This window comes from Vidua macroura, chromosome 6 (genome assembly GCF_024509145.1).
Source record: "Vidua macroura isolate BioBank_ID:100142 chromosome 6, ASM2450914v1, whole genome shotgun sequence".
Lineage (NCBI taxonomy): Eukaryota > Metazoa > Chordata > Aves > Passeriformes > Viduidae > Vidua > Vidua macroura.
Genome location: NC_071576.1, coordinates 22,270,630 through 22,284,792, shown reverse-complemented (window position 1 = coordinate 22,284,792; position 14,163 = coordinate 22,270,630). Strand labels below are relative to the sequence as shown.

Here is a 14,163-nt window from a genome sequence, read left to right as displayed (position 1 = left end):
GGGCGCTCGGGCCGCCGGCGCCTCCCCCGCCGCGGCGGCGGCCTGATGCGGCACCCAGCACCGCCCCGCCCGGCTTTTTCTCCCCTGCTCGCGGCGAACCCTCCGCTCTGATATCTCCGGGGGCGAGGCGGGGGCGGTGACGCCCCGTGCCCGGAGCGCCGGCCATGCGGGGCGCGGCCCCCGGCGGCCCGGCGGCGGGCGGCAGGCGCTGAGTGCGGGCGCGGCGATGCCGATACCAGGGGGCGACGGGGCCGCGGCGGCCAGGCAGCCCCCGTCCGGAGAGGCGGCGGCACCGCGGGATGAGGAGCAGCAGGAGGAGGAGGGCGAGGAGGATCTTCGCGACGGCGGCGTCCCCTTCTTCGTCAACCGCGGCGGGCTGCCCGTGGATGAGCCCACCTGGGAGCGGATGTGGCGGCATGTGGGCAGGATCCACCCCGAGGGGGACCGGGTGGCGCAGAGGATCCGGGGCGCCGCCGACCTGCCCAAGGTGAGACCCCCACCCCGGGGCTGGTGCGGCGCGGGGTCCCAGCGGAAGCGCCCGGAGCGGACCGTCCCCCACGGGGCGGACGAAGGGAAGGGGTAAACAGCGGCATCCCGCTGGGAGGAGGCGCCCGCCTGTCCCATTAGGAGGCCGGTCTCCCCGGCTCGGGAGCTATGCCTCGGAAAAACGGGCCCTGGGAGTGCTCTTGCTGGAAGCACGGCCACACTCTAACTCGGAGTGCGAGAGGGCATCTGCGGGGCTCTGCCCTGTCTGGTGCGCCAGCAGCACCCTCTTCTTCTGCGGCCTTGCTGGAAAACGGACTTCAGGTAGGTAATGTGTGAGCAGCCTGGAGGGTGAAGGGTAGAGAATGGGCAGTGGCTAAAGAGAAAGACTGGATAAATGATAAAAAGATGAGAATTAAATTTAGAAGAGGCCAAATACTTGTGATGGGGGATTGAGACAGGCGGAGGTGAGACTTTGAACCTGAAGAAATTTGATTTGGGTACAATGTTGCACACCAAAAGGCATTCTGGAACAGTACTGTGTCTGTCAAAAAAGACTTTTGATGCCAAGTGTTTTAAGAGGAGTTAGCAAATGCTTGCAGAGCTTATTGCTGGTGCAGGGTCAGGTGTGATTTCCAAACACGTTCCTGGCCTTGCTGCAGAGAACTCTATGAAAAGAGGAACCACTGACGATTTCACTGAGCCTCGTACCATCCTGAAACATTTCAATGTGAATTCTTGTGATTGTTGCTGTGCTGCATCTCGACTGGAGAAAAATCTCTTCCTTTTATTGGCATACTGTGAACAAAAGACACTGCAAACATTTGGTGTGTCACTCCACATGGCAGGTTATAAGAGTATTCATATCACTCTAATAGGGGAAATTCAGATACAAAAAGATGAAGCTTTTTCATCTCAGGCTTTTTAAGCAAGGACTTACCTCCTTAGGAAGGTAATTTGAAGTATGGAAGAACATGCTATTATATAGTACCAGAGAATCCATACTGCCTTCCATGAGGAATTCTGGAGAAGCATGTGATGCAACATCCTTTGTGCAGTAAAGAGTCAGAGGCATCAGTGGCAGCAGCTGGAACAAATCCTGAGTCCTGATTACAGTCCCTATTCTAACTCCATTAGACTTTTCCTTCCTTTTCAGATTTCCTTCCTTTCCTTTGACTTTGTCCTGAGCCTAGGTGAAGGCTGAAAACATTTCAGGTCAGTCAGAACACACACTAGCTAATTTCCTAACCATAACGACTGATTTGGTCAAAAAAGGTGAGGGCAATGGAAGAAAGAAGCTGACAAACAAGACTCCAGTGAATGACGGGTGGGGAAATACAGTGTTCAGTCCCTTGTTTAGGTCCTATGTGAAAAAGTTCCACTGTTCTCACTTTAGAGTCTTCATCCAAGAGGGTTACAGTTAGGGGACACAAGTGGTCTGAGGTCTTGCAATAAGAGGTGAAATTGGGCTGTTTGGTTTTGGAGGTTGTTGGGCTTTGGGTTGTTGAGGGGTTTTTTTTGCATCTGCTGGCACCCCTGGGAAATAGATCTGTAAACTGTATTCAGCACTCTGTCATCTGAGATGCTATTCCCAAGCTCACTCGGCATATAGCTGGGAGGATACTGGAATTCAGGAAACCACAAGGATGGATGAGCTCTGTTTCCTTAGCTCCTTCTCCTCTGTAGGGATGTATTTTTTTCTTTGAGGGCTGCTTATTGCTACTTGTCTCCGTGCCATCAAGTTTCTTTGAAAGGCTCATGCAACAGATGAGAATCAGGGCAGTAAGTGTACTCGGCAAGGCTAGCTCCTTTGAAAAGCCATGTTCTCTCCATGTGCTGGAGGGTAAATAGTCCTTTTTAGGTGTTGGGAATGGGACAGTGACTTACCTACTCCAAAATGTTGGCCATGGATCATAGTCAGCATTGGGTGTTGGGGGAAATAGCTCTCAAAAAAGCTGTCAATAAACTAAAATACTATAAAATGATGACTGGAGGAGGCTGTGATTAGACACGTGTTTACAGATCAGCTTCAGAGGCTGTGTCTCTCACTGGAGTCTGAGAGCTCCTCTAGTCTCCCTTTCCTTCCAGTAGACTTGGGGTGAGTGGGCATCAAGTGAGCAGGCTTAAGAGTGCCACTCTCCTGTAGGTTGTGTTCCTTCCAGCAACAGGGTGGGGTATTGCCTTGCTTCAAGCTGCTGGAACCATCAAATGGGTCCAAGCTGGAAGTACAAAGTGATGTGCGCTTGGCTCATAAAGAAATCATGGATTTTATATGAGATGGTTATTAGGACAAAGACAGGAAGAGTTGCATCTAATGGATTCAGAACAAGAGAGCCAGAAAAAATAATAGGTTTTTTTTCAGTCAAGCTCTCAACCAAGGCTGTTACTGCTCCTGTGTTATTTGCAGAAGGAAGAGTAGGAAGGAGTTTGGATACATGTAATTACCATAAAAGAAACTGTTGCTAAACTAGGCCGGCCAGAAGAGCACCTCTGTAATATCGATAAGGGTGGAGCTTTGTCTGTGCCTCGCTCTCATCTGCCTTTCCTCACATACAGCATGGCCCATTTGTATAGGAAAATCTTGGTTGTTCTCAGGATCCCCTTTCTAAAAGCAGAGTCTCAATCCCATGCATATAGACAGCCTGCCAGGGTGCATGAATCTAGCAGTGGGGTGATGCAGCTACTCCCCACAAGTGATGAAGGATCAAGGGTGTGTTCATTTGGTCTGCTAAGCCTGGCAGAGGTTATATACTTTGGGAAATCCGGGCTCTCTTCAGCTTTCATAATAGCTAAAGGGGAGTCAAAATAGATCTGATTTCCTATCCTTTCTGTTATAAATAAATTCTTCTCTGCTTTCTGAAAGACTGTGAAAACTAACTAATATTTATAGCTCTTTGGAGATATGCCCTGGATGATGCTGAGGAAGAAAAAAGTATAAGGATCTCTTGTCCTGTCAGTGTGGGATTGAGGCATGGAGACCTTATTCCTCTACTTCTGCTTCTATTGTCCTATTAAAATGCTATAGACCTGATGCAAAAAGAAACTGTAGCCCAGTCTGGGCTGCAGGCCCAGATCTGAGAGAGCACAGTGTACTTTCATCAGTTTAATTACTTGAGGTGCAGGAGGCTCTTCCACATTAACTAGTCCCCTGCTGAACTAATTGCAATTATGCTGTCTCAGGGTTGCACAGTCTTTTGAGGAAAAGGAGATCGGAGGTCTGTACTAGTAAATGGAGGAGGAACTACCCAGAATCATTAGTCTCTGCTGTCAACATGCACTTAATCTGTCTGTCTCCACTGAAAAGCATTAAAGTCTCCATGCTGAAGAAAAAAACCAAAATTAAATCGTCAGCCTGCCCTGATTGTTACCTTTTTCATTGTTTCTGCCTGGAAATTATTTCCTATGACTCAGTGTATCAGCTCACAGCATCCAAACTGACTCAGCTCATGCACTACCAGAGATGGTTCCATTCCTGTGCCACTCTCTGGAGCCTTCCCTGCTCCAGCTGCAGCTGAACAAACCCAGTTTCACATCTGCTCCCAGTGTGCCTGTGCTGCCCCCTGCAAGTGAGGCAGCCGATGCCTCTGTGTGACACGAGAGCAGCACCAGCCTACCTCAAGGTTGCGGGGGAGCACAAGCAGAGTGCAACCGTGTGGCAAGCCAGGACAGGGAACGGATCTGGCTGAAAACTACCCATGCTGGCTGGCTCAGCTTTCAGCTGCTCCAGGTGCCTGACCTGGTTCACCAGTCACTTGTACCAACACAGGACAGAAGGAGGAGGATGGCCACAGAAATACATGTGAAGGGTGCACTAAGCAGTACTATGGCTATGAAACCATGTCCAGCAGAGGCAGTTGTGCACAGCAGAGTGGAAGGCCCAAAGAAAGAACTGGCTCTGACTCACTCCATCATAGCTGTGGATAGGCCAGCTCTGGGGGAAATCTGAGGAGGAACTGAACTATTAAAAGTCAAACAGCTGAGAAAAGACACAGTCTGATATTAGCAATGTGCATACAAGGCATGAGCTATCTTTCAGAGAGAAAATATTGGGCTGTTTCTCCAAGCCTATCAGTCATCCCAAACTGTGTCTTCTCCTTTTTATTTGTCCTGTGGACAGGTCCCTTCTCTTTCCTTAGACACGTTTTCTCAGCTGCTGACAAGACTACAGTTATCCCCTGCAGAGCAAATAGTGAAAATGGTGAGAAAAATCTGACTGGACCCATAAGGCTGAGGCCTCAGAATGGGACAGCAGTCTGAAAGGTGAACATCCAGAAGTCATTCTCTGACCATGTAATTCAAAACATCAGACACTGCAGGGCAGGGAGTCATGCTGTCAAGCCTGCGTCCTAGTCAGTGCCAACTCATCTGAAATGCCAGGAAGCAGTGAAGGACCTTTCTACCCTTGCTTGCAGGACTGTTCCACCCTCTGGTAATATTGGAAAACTCATTGTCCGTTTTTGCCTCTTTCTTTTATTTTTGTTTTGTGCCTTTCCGTTCCAATACTCAAATGAGGTCACACTCCCTCAGATGATCGCTTTCCTGTCTTGTATCTTGCCTTGTCAGTTAATTCTATCTATTTTGTCCAATGTAACATTGTATAAATGCAGGACCTTTTCACATAGTTTCTCTTGCAGCTCTGTGGTGATGCCTTATTCGGAATCCCTTCCCAATTTCCATTGTGGAAATAGAGGAATGTTTCTGGTGTGGTCACTTTGGGCTGCAAAAAGGGTCTGGTTTCAGAGGAACATGCTCCCTATAGCTATGTGCCACTGAGTTCAGCAAGACGCTGGAGAGGTTTGGAAGTAGTAATTTATGTTCTGCTCCTCATTTCAGATTCCCATACCAAGTGTGCCTGTGTTCCAGCCATCCACCCCCATCCCTGAGCGCCTGGAAGCTGTACAGCGCTACATCAGGGAGCTTCAGTATCCTTTGCTGTTACCTTACTCACTGGTGTGATAACACAGGAAGAAAGAGCAAGAGGACTTTCTTTCCCTGTGACAAACAGAAAAGCTTCTCCTGTTGTAGCTGGAGGAGAACTGAAAGTTGTTCCTTGAAAACAGGAAGCTGGACTTGGGATAATGTTTTGTTTTACTGCTCTGTTTCTTTTCTTTTTTTGCCCAAGTTACCTCCTGGTTCTGTTAACTGCATGTAACAAATGAGCATGTTGTCAAAGGCCTTTCCCCACTACCCACTCTTCTAGGTCAGTGGCTTTACAGTGGTATTTCATTAAAAACACACATACCTGAGATCCTGACAGCCAAGTGTCAGATGTACTACAAACTGCATCACCTCATTGTTAAGGTGTGGGAGAGTTATGGTGATGGGCAAACCTTCTCAGGTCATCCTACTCAATCCCTCTTCTCTGTCTAAACAACACTCAGCCACCCTGCTTTTGTGTATCTGTGGTATGCTACCCCTTTATATGCAGAGCTGCCTGTGTGGCTGTGTTCTGGGAATGAGATTTCTCCATTCCTGTTGTGCTGGAGAGCAAGTATATGCCATGCAAACACGGTCTAATCTCACTGATGAGATACAGATCTAGCTCTGCCTTCAGCCCTAATTCAAGGTAAGAAGGCTGACCTTTTGGCATCTTTCACCCATCCAGGGTGGTTGTGCTCTGGATTGGATCCCAGTAAATCTTAGAATAAGGTACCATGAATGTTTCATTGCTCCATGTATTATGTGCAGATTGGAGCAGGAAGAGATTTATCAAACTATTCTACCCTGGTAACTGGAAAGCTGAGCAGAGCATGTGCTATCAGCATAAACCTTTGGGAATTGGAGTGGAAACCTGTGTGTGGGTATAAGGAAGAGAAGAATTGACAAGGAAATACAGTGGAAATAAGGAGGATGTGTAAGTGGGAGAAATGCAGGAAAGGGAGATAGGGATTTTCTTGTGTTGCTGCTACATTTGTGGGATCATGACTTTGCTGTGAGAATAGTAAATAACATGAACGTCTTTGAGACAAGTTTTCTTCACATTCTACATTCCAAGCTGCCAAGCCCTTAACTTCTTCCTTCCAGGTACAATCACACTGGGACACAATTCTTTGAGATTAAGAAGAGCAGACCTCTGACTGGGTAAGTGCTGGCAGCCTCTACAGCATTTAATCCTTTCTTTGTTGTTGCAGCCCTGCTATACACACTGCTTTTTCTCCATCCCCTGCCCAAGGTCTAGTGGCACTCAGGGCTTTCAGTACTGCAGCTGCATCCTGCTTTGGGTAACTTCATTGTCTGTTGCTTGGGGCATAGCTGTGCAGAGCTGTGTCTGGTCTTTCTCAAGAAAGAGAGTAGGGTTTTGTTTTTTTTTTTTTTGTCATGAATCAGTAAATCCAGTAAACCAAAGACAATGTATTGCAAAAATATGCATATTCTGCCTGCTTCTAATTGGAATGTAACTATATGAACTTTGGAGGGATTCTGAAATTAGGTCCTGCTCTACAAAGGCTTTGTGAAAGCCAAAGTATCTTTACAGGTCTGACTTCACAGCTCCTGTGAGTGCTTTTGCAGCATCTAGGCTCACTAAGCTTTTGGTGACTCATACTTTGAATGAGAAAGGGTATTCTCCTCACTCCAGATGTTGGGAACTGCTGTGCCCCAGAAGTTCCTGGCAATAAGCACCTGATGTTCATTGACTCTCTTAAAGAGCATATGGAGAATTTCCCAAGACTGGCTTCTTACTATTGGTCTAGTCCACAGATTTATGTGAGTCTAATTGCCTTGTTTTGTAATCAGTCCAATGTCTCCTCCATGGTACTCACTGAACCTACGGTTAAGAGACTACGGTTAATGCCAGAGAAGGCTTTATTATCCTTGAGCCTTGTGTGTCAAACATTGCTGGCTCTTGGTCCTTTGAGGGTTTTACTTGTGGAGGCATTGGTGCTGTGGTCTCCCTGAGAACCCAGGTTGGCCAGTAAGCAGTTTTGCTGCCACCCACTGAAGTGAATTCCTTGGAAGCACGTGGCAGAATTCTGGTTTGGATTTAATATTTTCTTAGAGAAGATACTTTGTGCTGTTCTCTATCCTCTGTGAGCCACCCTCTCTCCTGGAAACCTACCTTACAATTATAGTGCAAAAGGGCTGAACTGGCCACAGTGCATAGCACAAGCCCTCTAATTGTCCTCATCTTTCCCTTGTCCCACTCTGTAGGCTGATGGACCTGGCCAAAGAAATGACCAAAGAGGCCCTGCCAATAAAATGCCTGGAAGCTGTGATCCTGGGAATGTATCCTTTCCTCTTGGATTTGTGCATGTCTGCCCATCCTTGTGTTTTTGCCTCTGCTCTCTTGCTTGTGATGCTTTGAGGGTGGTGATAATATTTTCACCAAGCCCCACATTCCTCTTTTTTTCCTCCCCAGTTCTCCCAGAAAACCCCACCAATGAAATCCAAATCCAAGCAATTCTCTAAAGTATCAGAACTAGTCCTTTGGAGTTGCTCATCCTTCACCAAGAAGAGTGGTGCTGCTTTGGTCACCCACATAAGATTGTAAAAGACAAAAGAGCATCTAAAGAGGAGCAAAAACACTAGGTAGAGTTAGGTCAGGAAATCCTTTGTGGATAGCATTGTTCCCTAACTGTCTGCATGTGTTCTGCATTCAAGTAACTTACGGATCCTCCCAAACTTCTAATTATGGTGTATGTCACTTACTAGCTTAGGCAATACCATTATTAGTTCTAGATGTGTGTTATCTTTAAGTACACATCTTTCCTAGCTATCTTTCAGATTTAGTTTGTGGTACTTGGGCTGTAGGTTCTTCATGCACCTGGAAGGGCAGAGATGGTGAGTGAGTGGTTCAGAAGTGGAGGTTGGTGAGTTTTTATCCTGAAAGTGTATGAAACAGTAGCTAGTGAAACAGATTAAAACAAGCCGAGGAATAGTGCTGCGGTGTTAACAGTTTGTGAGCTATGGAATACAGTACACTTAAGGTGCTAGTATTGCAACTTCTGCATCAGAGAACTGCATCAAAATTAACGTCTCTTTGTTGACTGTCTCCTTGAAGAGGCCAAGTCTGTTTCCCCATAACCCAGATGAAAGTAGGGCAGCCTACAATGAGCTGGGCTCTTGACCTGGAGAACAAATCCTGTCTATGTGATGTCTGAATCAATGGGGAATCTGCTAAGTAGGCTGGGAGGGTCTGGAGCAGGCAGGACATGTCTCGTCAGGAAACTGTTATCAGCAGTTATTTCCTGAATAATGGCTGTTGTCAGTTACCTCACCAACAACATGACCACACTGGACCGTTTCCCCATCAGCTTCAAAACCCACTTCTCAGGGAACTACTTCCGACACATCGTGCTGGGGGTGAACTTTGGCGGCCGCTATGGGGCACTGGGCATCAGCCGACGTGAGGAACTTATGTACAAAGCACCTGTCTTCCGCACACTGAGCGAACTCATCTTTGACTTCGAGGAGGCGTATCGCCGCTGCTGGCACACTCTGAAAAAGGTGAAGCTGGGTCACTGTGTGTCCCATGACCCACACAGCGTGGAGCAGATTGAGTGGAAGCGCTCCATCCTGGATCTAGACAAGCTAACACGGGAAGACTTTCGCAAAGAGCTTGAGAGACATGCCCGTGATATGAGGCTGAAGGTAAGCAGCAAGGATGGAGTAACTCACTGCTACATCCACTGCCTTGCCTGGCTGCTGGTGTACTGGGGGAATGAAGTGACAGGAAACTTTCTACTCCTAGATGTGTGGAGCACAAAGTGAATTAAAGGCTGGGGCCTCTTTCCTACTTAATACCACACACTTTATACAGGCTGGTCCCCTTATGGATGCTTGTGCAGTGCTGCAGTTGTGATTAGGTTGGACTGTATACAGTCCTTGGAGCCATAGCTGTCACTGTAACTTGTTTTTTCTGGCTTTTGCATTTTTGATGCACTTGCCTTGCCTTTTTTTCTTTTTTTTTTTTTTCCCATATAATAAATCATTGTTAGTTTTTGTGGGTTTTGTTATTACTCACATTGGTATTTTGCTCATGTAGCTCTTAATTTTATTTTTCTGGCAGATTGGGAAAGGAACTGGACCACCATCTCCCACCAAGGACAGAAAGAAAGATGTCTCCTCCCCACAAAGAGGTCAGGCCAGCCCCCATCGGCGAAACAGCCGTGGGGACCGACGGTAAGTGGGGCTGTTGGGCAGGAAACCTATCTAGAGCATCTGTTTTACTCAGACTCCACCTTGCTGTTTGGGTTTGGATCCTTCTGGTGTCCTACAGGGTTTCTTTAGAACAGTGGATATTTGTCTGACCTGCAGTAGCATTCTTCCCTAGTCAGTACCATTGTGAGTTTATCATTGCTTAGGGAGTTGAGGGGACAGCTGGGTTTTTTTGCTTGCTTGTGTTGGCAGGGAGGAGGAGGAGGCAGCTCAAACAGACAGTGATGTTGGTAGCCAACTTTTAACCTTATGCATGGGTCTGAGCTCTGGTGCCTCACAGACCTGTGCCTCAAAGAGATTCCAAAAATTATTCTGCTGACAGCAAGGTTGTTTTCCTGATAATAACCTGGGGTTCCAGAGTGGACCTCCTACTTGCTAACTTGCATTCTGTTCTGTTGAGATCATTGGGAGAATGACTGGATGCTGCAGAATAGTCCTGTCCTCAGTAGTGCAGGATCAGTCTGAAGCTCTGTGTACCTTTTCCTGTGCTGCCATCTCTATGTGCAGCATCACCTGACTGAAAAAGTTTCTGAAGAGCTGTTACCTTCTTTGCTCACAGGCCATCTGGTGAGAAGAAGCCTGCCGATTCCAAAGCCATGCCAGACCTCAACGGGTACCAGATCCGGGTATGAAGAGAGCTGTGCCTTGTGTGCCTGGCTCCATGGACTTCTTGCTGGCCACAGTTGGGACCTGGATCCACCTGCAGTGATTCTGACAAATGGGACAGGGGAGTGGGAGCAAAAGAGAGTGCTGATTTTCCCAGGTACTTACTAGTGGGCCAGTCCCAGAGCTGGATCCCATGGGTCCCAGAGGATTCACTCGCCTGTTTCTGGGACAGGTGACCATCTTAATTCACTTAAGTATTTTTAAAAAAAAAAAGAAAAAAAAAGGAAAAAAATCTGTACATTACTGGGAGTTTGCTTTAGGAAGACTATGAAGTGAATGGGGTAGTGGACTTGCTATCTTTGCCTTGACAGCAAGTAGATGGAGCATCTTGTCAACAGTACTTCTTCCCTGTGTGCACAGAAGTCTTCAACCCCTGCTAGGCCTGCAGGGCTGAGGGAGAAGTGATGCTGGAATGGGATGGCCCCTGCATCTTGTACAAAAACTCCTGGTTTTGTCATTATGAACACTTTGTTTATCATTGCTCTTGTGAGAGTAGGTCTGAATTTGCTCAGCCTGATTTATTGACCATACAAAGTCTTCTCATCCAGAAAAAACACATCTTGTATGTTTAGTCCTGCCTATTTCAAAGTATTTCATTGTCTCTGAGGGGGTAGACAATGGAATGCTGGTGAACTGTTGCTCTAAGTCCTTTGGTGGTTGAGTGGATCAGGATATGCCTATACCACTGCTACATGAAAACAGGCATAGAGAGCTCAATTGTTCCAGCAATGCAGATGGGGCAGGTGGGGGCTGGTGGAAAACCTGAACTTCACATTATCTCTTCATCAGCCTTCTCTCTATTAACTTCTAGTGGCTGCTACTGAGAAAGCTTGTGGCAGGCACTTCAGTCACTGAGGTACGAGCTTTAAGAGTAAAAAGTTAAAGGAGGATGTAATCATGTGAACAGGTTTTACAAGCATTTTTACCTTTCCACAAGGCTCTTGCTCCTTCCTTCCTGTAGTGTTAGTGCCAGAGTTGCATACACTTGTTTGTGAGAAGCTCTGCTCAAGGAAATTGCAGCTGCTTTCAGGACAGCTCACCCTGGAGCCTCCTGAAAGCAGTTCCCCACCCCAGTGCCAGAGCTGTGCTTGTGTTCTGGCTCTTTGTATAGCTGCAGTATGTAACAGCACCACTTACACTAACCTTTCCCAAAGGGCTGGGCTGGGCCTTTCTGCCACTTGTGGCCTTTACTTCCTATGCTTCTTTTGGGGGAGTGTTGTACTACTGCTTAAGCATATAATGCTTGTCAGAAATGGAATATTATCAGACCTCTCTGTTTGAGGCCTAGGGTATGGGAACAGTGGGATTTCCAGAACTCAGAACAGCATGATCTTAAAGTGATTTGGATGCATGGATCTGGGGGATGCAAAAACTGAGCTTGGGAGTGGGAGTATCCTGGAGAGAAACAGTCTTGTTTTATCACAGCACTGACAAGGAGCTAAACTTAAGTTAATTTTGTTAGCCTGGTGGCTTATTCTTTCCTTTCTATGTTACAAACATGATGTAGCTTAGCTCTACTAGTTTTTTTTTTGGTGCAGTATTCCTGTGCCACATCCTCATAATAAGCAGAGCTATTTTGGTGGCAGAGAATGGGTTCTTAACGCCAAACAAATCAGCTCTTCTGGCTAGTTAAAGCAGTTAATCCTCGAAGCACCACCCACAAGCGATTTAACTCAGACCTTACAGGTTCCTAATTGTACATCCTTAACTGTGATGTAACTTGCAAGACGTATCCATACCACTGCAGTCAGTCCTTCCAATCTCCCTTTGTAGTCTATGCTTTTCTGCTGTGCTGTACAACCAGGAGGAAAATCTGTAAGAAGGTGGCAAAGTTGCTGCTGAGCCCAGAGGAGGTTAATCCAGAAGAGGATGCCAGTTTCCACAGTGCAGTGCAACACCTGTCCACTCCCTTATATTCTAGCTACATGCAACAACTGAAGTGAACAGCAGCAGTGAGCCAAGCAGCCATTTGAACGTGTCCTCTGGTCATTTTTGTGTGGCTGTAAATGAACATATTTAGTGTCTGGGTGCTAACGATGACGTTAGCTGTAAAGGCACCACAGCTACCTGTAAATAATATGGGTCACTTGGAAGCCACAAACTGCCTTTGCATAATGTTTACTATGCAGCGGACTGAAAGTTCAGATGCCACTGTGAACCATATGACAAATACAAGCAGCAGTCAGCAAGGGGAAACTGACTGTCAGGTTTTATTAAAGTGGATGAAATCCAGAATTAAAAAAAAAATATATAAAAGATGCCTAGAATGTATCTTCACTATGACTTTGTTTAGTCAATTGGTTAGTTAATTCAAAGTAACTGGAGAGCTCTTGAGAGTAATTAGTAGTTTACTACAGAGAGCATTGAATAACTGGACAGACTTGAGCTTTTTTAGATGGAAAGAGGAAATGTGGGGGTGGGAGAAGACTTTACAACAGATGAGACAAGTCGGGGTAAGCTGCAAGTTAATGATGCTTTCTTGAGAGCAGGGCAACAGGGGTGTTCAGCAGTGTTAGATCACCAAGGCAGAATGGCTTAAAACAAAATGCTTTGTTTGACTTTGTAATTAAGAACTTTCCTGCAGGATGTAACTGAGGTCAATAGCTTAGAAAAAGCTATTGGCTTAGAAAAAGCAAAGGAAATGGATGTTTAAGATATGAATGACAGGTAGAGTTCAAGGTCTCTTAATCCTCAGCTGCAGTTAGACAAGAACATCCTCTTTCAAGATCCAGTTGCACAATTATGTATGTTAGGAAGTATTTAATTATTTGATTTTATCTAATGTTAATTAACTTCTCAAGATGGACACAGGAGCAGACAAGTGCACTCTGCTAGAGTTACCATTTCAAGCCTTCTACTGTGTTTCTCTGTGTAGGATTCCCGCTCCTTACTGCTTCTGTATCTCCAATTCAGCAGATGGTACAAGAAACTGGAAAAGGACCATAGAGTTTTCCCCCTCTTGCTCCCCCCATCTTTGTAACAGGATGAATCAATTCAATACAAAGCTTTGCTTCCTTCCTAACAAACAAAACCACATCCTTCCATGACAGGGAGGATTAATGCAATCTAGCTTTATGCTGTAAGCTGAGGGTACAGTGCAAGACAAACTTTAGCACTTTGACTTCTTTCCTCCCCCACCTACCTGGTCTGGTTTCTGGTCTGTCTGCCTTTAACCATAAGGAAAAAAGGCTGTTGATGAGAGTCTTTTTCACTTCTGCAGGCTTTAGAGCTACAGAGAAAGAATGCTAATGTAAGTCATACTCCTTTAGTGCCTGCAGAATAAGGAAGATGGATCTCAAGGAGTCCTATTAATTTTTAATGTTAAATATTAATAGGGTCGCTCATGTAGCTCTGTGATGTAAATTTCACTGTTCAGTAGGTCTCACATGATGTCTGTTCTGCAGTGCAAGTCCTGTGAACTCTGTGGAAAGGAGCTGTGTTTGTACTCTGGGAATGGATAGACACTGTTTGCATTGTATGTGAAGCTGAGGTGAGCTTTGAAAGACTTCAACAAATGCTGACCTATTACCGGTGAAACTATTCTAAATGTAATGCAAACCTTGAAATAAGGAGCCCCTCTTGATGCTTTTATGTAGACAAGTCCCTTACTACCTGGCCAACTGCAAGTTTTACTGATTCATTAGTGAGCAAAACTCTGTGCTACAGCATCACTCTGATACAAACTTTGTATATTAAAGAGTGGGGTTGGGTGTCCATCAGTCTGTGACACGGTAACCTCTTTTTTTTTTTTTTTTTTTTTTAATGGTAGAAGCTAAAGGCGCCTTTAGAAAATTGACGTGTGTTGTGGAGTGCTTTTTTTAAGTTACTATTTTACCTGCCGGTCAGTACATAGTTTCC

The 14,163-nt window shown here is 46.0% G+C and overlaps 1 protein-coding gene across 2 annotated transcripts; it reads left to right on the top strand.

The window, feature by feature from the left end:
- Window positions 1-211: 211 nt before the first annotated feature.
- Window positions 212-14,090, top strand: VASH1 (vasohibin 1). Of its 2 annotated transcripts, XR_008437534.1 has the most exons (8): window positions 212-487; window positions 5,317-5,405; window positions 6,508-6,564; window positions 7,633-7,707; window positions 8,691-9,072; window positions 9,491-9,603; window positions 10,199-10,402; window positions 13,710-14,089. XR_008437534.1 is itself a non-coding variant. In XM_053980345.1 (7 exons), exons 1-7 carry the CDS (start codon window positions 227-229, stop codon window positions 10,269-10,271), a joined length of 1,050 nt encoding a protein of 349 aa, XP_053836320.1. In that variant the 5' UTR covers window positions 212-226; the 3' UTR covers window positions 10,272-14,090. The 2 variants fall into 2 exon arrangements, 1 of the variants encoding a protein (XP_053836320.1); XM_053980345.1 differs by having other exon boundaries at window positions 10,199-14,090.
- The last annotated feature ends 73 nt before the right edge of the window (window positions 14,091-14,163 follow it).

Coding starts and splice junctions, on each gene's coding strand:
- VASH1 (XM_053980345.1), top strand. CDS start 227: ATGCCGATACCAGGGGGCGACGGGGCCGCGGCGGCCAGGCAGCCCCCG. Junction 7,708..8,690: donor GAAGCTGTGATCCTGGGAAT/GTATCCTTTCCT, acceptor GGCTGTTGTCAG/TTACCTCACCAACAACATGA. Junction 9,604..10,198: donor AACAGCCGTGGGGACCGACG/GTAAGTGGGGCT, acceptor CTTTGCTCACAG/GCCATCTGGTGAGAAGAAGC.